The sequence below is a fragment of the Suricata suricatta genome, chromosome 12 (genome assembly GCF_006229205.1).
Source record: "Suricata suricatta isolate VVHF042 chromosome 12, meerkat_22Aug2017_6uvM2_HiC, whole genome shotgun sequence".
NCBI lineage: Eukaryota > Metazoa > Chordata > Mammalia > Carnivora > Herpestidae > Suricata > Suricata suricatta.
The window spans coordinates 81082076-81091659 of record NC_043711.1 but is presented as its reverse complement, the minus strand read 5'-3'; the positions used below and the strand labels follow the sequence as shown (position 1 = coordinate 81091659).

The 9584-nt window shown below is 39.9% G+C and overlaps 1 protein-coding gene across 6 annotated transcripts in view; it reads right to left on the bottom strand.

The window, feature by feature from the left end:
• The window catches only part of ASXL1 (ASXL transcriptional regulator 1), a 96149-nt gene that overhangs the window by 42880 nt on the left and 43685 nt on the right, over positions 1-9584 (bottom strand). The window contains exon 5 of one of the 6 annotated variants that reach the window (XM_029916910.1): positions 2624-2736. The exons of the other annotated variants lie outside the window; for them this stretch is intronic. Coding sequence (XP_029772770.1) covers positions 2632-2736 — 105 coding nt within the window. The 3' untranslated portion in view covers positions 2624-2631. Of the gene's footprint in view, positions 1-2623; positions 2737-9584 lie in introns of those variants that run through there. 6 annotated transcript variants of the gene reach the window in all.

Genomic DNA, 9584 nt, shown 5'->3' with positions numbered 1-9584 from the left:
CTGAGCTATCAGCACAGAGCCTGTTTGGGTTTACTTCTCTCTCTCTCTCTCTCTCTCTCAGCCCCTCCCCTGTTCTCTCTCTCTCTCAAAATAACCAAACATTTAAAAAAAAAAAATCACCACAATCAAGTGGGATTTATGCCTATGAAAGGGTGATTCAATATTCACAAATCAATCGCTGTGACCTATCACATCAATAAGAGAAAGGAGAGAGCACCTGGGTGGCTCAGTCAGTTAAGCATCCAACTCTTGGTTTTGGCTCAGATCTTAATCTCACAGTTCATGGGTTTAAGCTCCGTGTCAGGTTCTGTGCTGACAGCGTGGGGCCTACTTAGGATCCTCTCTCCCTCTCTCTCTTTCCCTCCCCAGCTCATGTGCACTCACTCACTCTCTCAAAATGAACCTCAAAAACAAAGAAAGAAGAAAAACCATATGATCATTTCAACAGATGCAGGGGGGGAAAAAGTCTGCCAAAGTATAATAGTCATGATAAAATTCTCAAAAGAGTAGGTTTAGAGAGAGGAACACACCTCAACACAATAAAGGCCATATGTGAAAAACTCATAGCTAACACCACACTCTGGTTAAAAAAAAAAAACAAAACCAACTGTTAGCTTTCAGGTCAGGAACAAGACAAGGATGTCCACTCTCTCCACTTTTATTTATCATGGTACTGAAGTCCTAGCCACAGCAATCAGACAAGAAAGAGTGATAAAAGGCATCCAAATTGGTAAGAAAGAAATAAAACTTTCACTCTTTGCAGGTGACATGCTACAGAAAATGAAGACTCCACCAAAAAATTATTAGAACTGATAAATTAATTCAGTAAGGTCACAGGAATACCAAATCAAAGTACAGAAACTTTGCATTACTATACACTAAGCAACAGAAAGAAAAAATAAGAAAACACTCCCATTTACAACTGTACTAAAAACAATACAATATCTAGGAATAAACTTAACCAAGGTGGTGAAAGATTATATTCTGAAAACTACAAAACACTGATGAAAGAAACTGGACACAACACACAAATAGACATTCGATACTCATGGACTGGAAGAACAAATATTGTTAAAATGTCCCTACTACCCAAAGCAATCTACAGATTTAATGCAATCCCTATCATAATACCAACAGTAGTTTTCACAGAACTTGAATTAACAATCCTAAAAGTTGCATGGAAACACAAAAGACCTTGAGTAGCCAAAGCAATCTTGAAAAAGGTAAACAAAGCTGGAGGTATCACAATTCCAGATTTCAAGTTATACTACGCAGTAATCAAAACAGTGGTCCTGGCACAAAACAATAGATGGATCAATAGAACAGAACAGAAAGCCTAAAAACAAACCCATGACTATATGGTCAATTAATCTATGACAAGGAGGCAAGAATATGCAACGGGGAAAAGTCTCCAACAAATGGTGTTGGGAAAACTGGACATCTACAAGAAAAAAAAAAAAAAAGAAAGAAAGAAAAGAAACTGGACTGCTTTCTTTCACCATACACAAAAGTTAACTCAAAATGTATTAAGGACTTAATGTGAGACCTGAAGCCGTAAAAATCCTAGAAGAGAGCATAAGCAGTACTTTCTCCATATTAGCTGTACCAACATTTTTCTAGAAGACTCCTGAGACAAGGGAAACAAAATAAAAATTATCTACTAGGATTACATCAAAGTAAAAAGCTTCTGCACAGCAAAGGAAACTATCAACAAAACTAAAAGATAGCCTAGTGAATGGGATAAGACAGTCACAAATGACATATATGATAAAAGCTTAGTAACTAAAATATAGAAAGAACTTACACAGCTCAACACCAAAAACCCAAATAATCCAATTAAAAATGGACAGAGGAACAGACATCTCTAAAGATGACATCCAGATGGTCAACAAACATATGAAAAGACGCACAACATCACTCATTGGGGAAATGCAAATCAAAACCACCATGAGGTATCACCCCACACCTGTCAGAAAGGCCATGATCGGAAACACAAGAAACAAGTGTTGGCAAGGATGTGGAGAAAAAGGAACCCTCGTGCACTGTTGATGCGAATGCAAACTGGCGCAGCCACAGTGGAAAACAGTACGAGGTTCTTCAAAAAATTAAAAACAGAACTACCTTATGATCCAGTAATCACACTCCTGGGTATCCAAAGAGTACAAAACCAGTGATTTGAAAGGATATATGCATAACCCGTATGCTTACTGCAGCATTATTTATAATAGCCAAATTTTAGAAGCATCCCAAGAGGCCACTGATAGGTGAATGAGTAAGGAAGGTGCGGTGTGTATATACAATGGAATATTTTATTATTCAGTCATATAAAAGAATAAAATCTTGCCATTTGCAACAACATGATGGATCTATAGAGTATAACACTAAGTGAAGTAAGTCAGAGAAAGGCAAATATCATATGATTTCATTTGTATGTGGAATTTAAGAAACTAAACAAAGGGAAAAAAAAACCCCAAAAGACAGACTCTTAACTATAAAGAACAAACTTATGGTTACCAGAAGGGGGGGTAGAGAAATGGGTGAAATAGTGTAAAGGGGTAAGAGTACACATTTTTTAAAAGTTTTTATTTACTTAAGTAACCCAGCATGGGGCTCGAACTCACAACCCTGAGATCAAGAGTCACACGCTCTTCTAACTGAAGCCAGCCAAGCACGCAGAATACACTTATCTTGATGAGCACTGACGTAACAAAATTGTTGGACCATTACATTATACACCTGAAATATAATAGTGTATATTAACTACACTGGAATTGAAGTAAAAGTAAAAAATACATATATGTATATATGTATCCCCCCAAAAAAAAGGCTAAAAGGTAAATCTTAAGTATATCTGACCATTAACAAAAAAAGAAAGAAAAGAAAGTGACAATAACTTTAACTGAGTCTATTACAAGCCAGAAAAGGAGTGACAATGCAAGAAAAAGCATAGTTAAAAGTATTTTTTAAACGAAAGAAGATAAAATCACAATATTACCAATCATAATAATTTGCTTATTAAAATACAGAAATTCTAGACTATTTTAGTTCAGCCATAAGCTTTTTTTTTAATTTATGTTGAGAGAGGGAACATGAGTGGGGGAGGGGCAGAGAGAGGAGAGAGAGAATCCCAAGCAGGCTCAGCACTGTCAGTATAGAACCCAACGAGGGACTCAATCCCATGAACCCTGGAGACTATGACCTGAGCCAAAATCAAGAGCTGGTCGCTCAGCCAACTGAGCCACCCAGGCGCCCCAATTCAACTATAAGCTTTTTAAAAGCAACAGCAGGGGCACCTGGGTGCCTCAGTTGGTTAAGTGTCTGACTCTTGATCTCGGCTTAGGTCCTGATCTTGGGGTTCATGAGACTGAGGCTCACACTGTCAGCACAAAGCCTACTTGGGATTCTCTCTCCCTCTCCCTATCCCTCTGCCCCTCCCCCGTGTGTGCACCTGTGTGCGCGCACATTCTCAAAATAAATATTTAAAAAATAAATAAAAGCAACGCCAAAACAAAAAATTCCAAAAAGAAAGACTTGAACATATCCCACCTAAAGACAAAAGAATTTATAAAGCAAAAGACAAAGAGGGGAATTTTTTTTAGCAATACAAAAGCAATCCCCAAAGCTATAACAATCAAAAACCTGAATGCACACTGTGGTAGCTAGTCTCCAAAAATGACCCCAATGAATGAAGTCACCGGATATTCCTGGCCTTGGATAGTCCCTTCCCACTGAATCTGAGCTGATCCCTTAATGTGCTTTGCACAGCAGAGTGTAGTTGTAAGCCACCCTACGCCAGTCCTGGTCTAAGTCTTAAGAATGCCTGGCAATACTGCTTTTGAGAGCCCTGGGCTGCCACGGAAGAAAGCTGGCTACTCCTGCTAGGGAAGCGGCACAGGAAAGACTGTGGAAAAGGGAGGAGTCCCAACACCACATGGAGAGAAAGCCCAGCCATCCCAGCATCCGAGCTAAGCCCTGTAGCCGGTGGATGGGTGGTTCACTGGTAGAATTCTCGCCTGCCAAGCTAAGCCCTGCCTTCCAGCCCCTGCCGCCAAGGTGCCAAACATGTGAGTCATCTTGGACACATCAGGCTAATACAGGCCCTACATGTCTGCAACACCAGCCTGACAACATGCAGAGCCAAAGGACCGCTCTTCTGAGCCCAGTAAATCCACAGATTCGTAAGATACAATCAAAACAGTTATTGGTTTTGGGGTTTTTCTCTATGTTTTTAATTTATTTTTGAGAGAGAGACACAGCATGAACAGGGGAAGGTCAGAAAGAGAAGGAGACACAGAATCTGAAGACAGGCTCCAGGCTCTGAGCTAGCTGTCGATGCGGGGCTCAAACCCACGAACCACGTGATTATGACCTGAGCCGAAGTCAGATGTTTAACCGACTGAACCACCCAGGTGCCCCCAAAACGGTTATTGTTTTAAAACACTAAGCTTTGGTGTGGTTTACTATACCATAATACATAACTAAAGAAAAAAAACGTGGCCTAAAATATATAAAGGAAGGGGCACCTGGGTGGCTCAGTCAGTTAAGCATCTGACTCTTGATTTTTGCTCAGGTCATGATCTCATGATTTGGGAGTTTGACCCCCATGTCAGGCTCTGTGCTGACAGTGCAGAGCCTACTTGGGATTCTCTCTCTCTGCCCCTCCCCTGCTTGTGTTCACTCTCTCTCAAGATAAATAAGAAATACGTGTGTGTGTGTGTGTGTCTGTATATATATATACGTATATATGAATATACGTATATATATATACAGACATACACAAAGAAAAAACGATCTGATCTGAAGAGAAATTGACAAATCCACAATTAAAGAGGGCTATTTCTCAAATTGATACATAAAGCACATTAAAAATTAAAGATCGAGATTTTAGGGGCACCTGAGTGGCTCAGTCGTTTAAGCACCCAACTTTGGTTCAGGGCATGATCTCACAGTACATGATTACTCCGTGCTCAGAGCCTGAATCGTACTTTGGATACTGTGTCTCCCTCTCTGTGCCCGTCCCTTGTGTGCGTTCTCTCTCTCTCTCTCTCTCTCTCTCAAAAATAAACATTAAAAAATTAAAGATAGAGATTTTAAAAGTTAACTTTAAAACTTGACTAATACAGAATACTGTGATACAAAAATCGACAAGTACAAATAATAAATACCATTAAAGTATATCCTAAAGACTTAAAAACTAACCATATAACCTGTCAGAATGGCTAACATTAATAACTCAGACAACAACAGATGTTGGCAAGGATGTGGGAAAGAGGATCCCTTCTGCACTGCTGGTGGGAATGCAAACTGGTGCAGCCACTCTGGGAAACAGTATGGAGGTTCCTCAAAAAATTAAAAATAGAACTACCCTACGACCCAGCAATTGCACTACTAGGTATTTTTCCAAGGGATACAAGTATGGAATTTCAAAGGGGCACATGCAATCCAATGTTTATAGCAGCACTATCAACAACAAAGTATGGAAAGAGCCCAAATGTCCATAGATGGATGAATAGATAAAGAAGATGGGTATATATGTGTATATACACATATGTGTGTATATGATGGATATGTATGTATGTGTGTGTGTATATATACATATATATATATATATATATATAATGGAGTATTACTTGGCAATCAAAAAGGATGAAATCTTGCTTTGCAACTACATGGATGGAATTAAAGGGTATTATGCTAAGTGAAATTAGTCAGAGGAAGACAAATACATGACTTCACTCATATGAAGAATTTAAGACACAAAACAGATGAACATAAGGGAAGCAAAAATATAAAAACAGGGTGGGAGACAGAACATAAAAGACTCTTAAATATAGAGAACAAACGGAGAGTTGCTGGAGGAGTTGTGAAAAGGGGGATGGGCTAAGTAGGTAAGGGGCATTAAGGAATCTACTCCTGAAATCATTGTTGCACGATATGCTAACTTGGATGTAAATTTTAAAATAAATTAATTTTTAAAAACTTAACCATATACTAAGCGAGAAAACAAGTTTCAATAGAATCCAAAACACACACAACACTTCTTTGACACGGATTTAATAAAACGGGTAAAATGGGAGGACACAATATATATTTTAAAAAATGTTTTAAACCACTCCAATTCATGAATTAAATGAGATTTCATAAGATAAATTCCAAAATATTTAGAACTGGAAAAATATAAAAGAACTCATGGGGTCATGACACCTGGGTGGTTCAGGTGGTGAAGCACCCAACTTTGGCTCGGGTCACGATTTCGCAGTTCATGATTTCGAGCCCTGTGTCAGACTCTGTGCTCAGTTCAGAGCCTAGAGCCTGCTTTGGATTCTGTGTCTCCCTCTCGCCCTGCCTCTCCCCTGCATGCACTGTCTCTCTCTCTCAAAATAAACTAAAACAGAAAAAAAAAAAAAACTCGTGGGCTCATGTTCACCAACAGGGTACACAGAGTAAACACACTCCTCCTCAACCTGTCTGGGTTTGGGGTTTTCCCCCCAACCCATCAAAGATCAACATGGAGTCCTACCAGCAGATGACCAGCATGCTGTGCGAGCCGGAAAACTACGCGAGCTGACCTACCAATCATGCTCAGATGCTGCGGCAATGTCAAACTGAGATCAGAGTTTCTACGCACACCCAAGTTCTGCATCTACCACAGACAGGAACAACAGTTCACAAACTGACAGGTCCATGGATCACACTTTGATTAACACGGACAATGGTAAATCCACAAAAATACAGTTTATAGCACTGGAAGAAGAAAGAAGAATCTCTCTGTATAGGGCTATTAGGTAATCTGGACTTACTACTAAGTGAAAAAAGTAGAGTGAGCAAAAGTGTGTATGCCACTGATGAGCAGGCGGCCCGGGATATGCCGCTGTGGCACACGGACTGCTCTGAATTAAAGATACTTGAGAAACAGCTGGGACAAGGACACTCTGACCTCTTCTGTCCCCCTGAAAACAGAAAATAAATTCCCCTGTGAAAGGTACCCTTCTGGCACCTGGAGGGTAGGAGGCATCCTTCTTGCCAGAGATCCGGAATTCAGGGCACAGAGGGTATGCACACTAACCGGGTTACTTCTGCATTCGTTGGCTACCCCCAAGCCCAAACTTCTGTCTTGTCAGCTCTTCACAAATGCATTGCTCCCTTGTCTAAAAAGCATAAAAAGCTGCCACCCTTTGGTCACTTTTCTGGGTCTCATATCTTTGGGGGGAGAGGGTCCTCATATGTATGAAATTAAATTAAATTTGCTTTTCTCCTGTTAATGTCTTTTATTACAGAGACTGTCTCAGCCAAGAACCTACAACGATGAATTTATTTTTTTCTTCTACAATGCCATTCTAAGAAATGAAGAAGATATAATTACAAACATGTTGTTTATATTTCTAAAAAGGAAAACTGAAAAAACAAAAAAATGAATAAAACATTTACCCACAGGGAAGAGAAAAAACACGTACAGAGGACAGAACAGAAGCTACACTTCACTGAATAAACATCGTGCAGTATATTTACACATTAATACTTTAGGTCATTATAAAGCAAAATTAAAATTTATAAAACCAATCCCTCCCACCTTGAACAACAACAACAAAAAGATAGATAAAAGTAATGAGCCAAACTGTGTATCAGGTTGATGGCATACCCACCAAGTAATTATATAGAATGACTTTAAATTGCAGCCTCATGAGCTATGCCCTAGGGCCAACAACAACAACAAGACCACTTTAGAACAAACAGACCGCTGGTGCTGGTGCTGCGGGCATTGTTGTTCTGAGGCTGCTGGGAGAAGCAACGAGAATTTTGTGGTTTCACTGGAAACCAGGATTTCTGCATGACAGAAAGGAGGTACACAGACAAGACTGAAAAAGTTATGTAAAAAACCTATAGTCTTGAATTTGAGTTGGAATATTCTGTAAGAACTCATGAAGTATTGTCTTTAAATATACACACACCAAACTTCCAGTTCCAAAATAAAGCACTAGGATGAAATATACAGCATAGGGAATACAGTTAATAATATTTTAACACCTTTGTATGGTGACGGATGATGGCTGGATTTATCAGGGTGATTGCTTTGTAATGTATAGAATTGTAGAATCACTATACTGTATACCTGAAATTAATATAATTCTCTATGCCAACTATGGCTCAATAAAAAAATAAAAATAAAACAATCTTGCATGCCTGAAACACACACACACTGCATGCCTGAAACACACACACACACACACGTACACACATAAGCAAGCAAGCAAACTTTTGCTCTAGGCCACACTGGTCTAACAGTTGCCAAACCTTCCCTCTTGCTATAAACAGGCAAGAACTGGACAGAATACATGAAAAAACTGTTTTCAACCTTAGAAAAAAGGCATTCAAGACTGGTCCTTAAGAGAAGAAAAACAAATAAACTGATTACTACCACTGCCCTGGCTTTCTGCCTGCGGGTACAATACAGACAACAGAGAACAGGGGGTCCCACGCGAAGCAGAGCAGTTTTCCCGAGCTGAGACAGAGATCGAAGTTCTGGGAGGCTGAGGTGGCTGAAAGCTGCGCCGCAGAATCACAGACAGGAGGAAGCTATGCAGAAAAAGACCTCCAGAAACCTGCATGGGTGTCTGCAACGTACAGGCTGAAGCTCCACAGGCAGGCCAGTGAATGACTGAATAATCTCCAGAGCGGAAAGCCTAGGGAGGGAGGGTTAAGAGCCAGCCTGAGGGTAGGGACATTGTTAAACATCTGAGGCACTTATAGTAGAGACCTCAAAAGGGAAATGCCTTCTAATAGAGTTAAACTATCATTAAAGGCTAAACCTGCCCTGAGAAAGCTTAAAATCAAGCCTCCAAGAGAATAACCTAACTACCTCCCAAAATAAAGCCCAACACTCTTGAAAGGAAGACTAGTGGTAGTACCCAACAAAGTAAATTTCACATTGTTCAGCATCCAAACAAAACTATTTAGATATGCCAGGAAGCAGGAAAATGTGACCAATTAGCAGAATTGTCTGTCAACAGCAACAGAGAGATATGACAGAGGGGATGAAATTAAGAGACAAAGACTTAAAACAGCTTAGTATAAATGCACACAACATGACCAAGGATTAAAAACCACAACATGAACAGCTCCACACTGATCCTGCTTGGAATTCTCTCTCCCTCTCTGCCCCTCCCCTGCTCACTCTGTCTCTCTCTCGAAATAAACTTTAAAAAAATACACTGAGGGGCGCCTGGGTGGCTCAGTCGGTTAAGCCTCCGACTTTGGCTCAGGTCAGATCTCACGTTCCTGGGTTCGAGCCCCGTGTCAGGCTCTGTGCTGACAGTTAGCTCAGAGCCTGGAGCCTGCTTCAGATTCTGTGTCTCCCTCTCTCTCTCTGCCCCTTCCCCGTCCATACTCAATCTCTCAAAAAAAATAAACGTCCAAAAAAATTTTTTAAAGGATAAAAATTTAAAGAAACAACATAAGAGAAGATATTTTAAAAAGTGGAATTTCTGAAGATAAAAAATATATTATCTCTAATAAAAATTTCACTGGATGAGATTAACAGCAAGTTAGATACTGCAGGGAAAAAAGGCCAAGAGCAACGGAAAAAG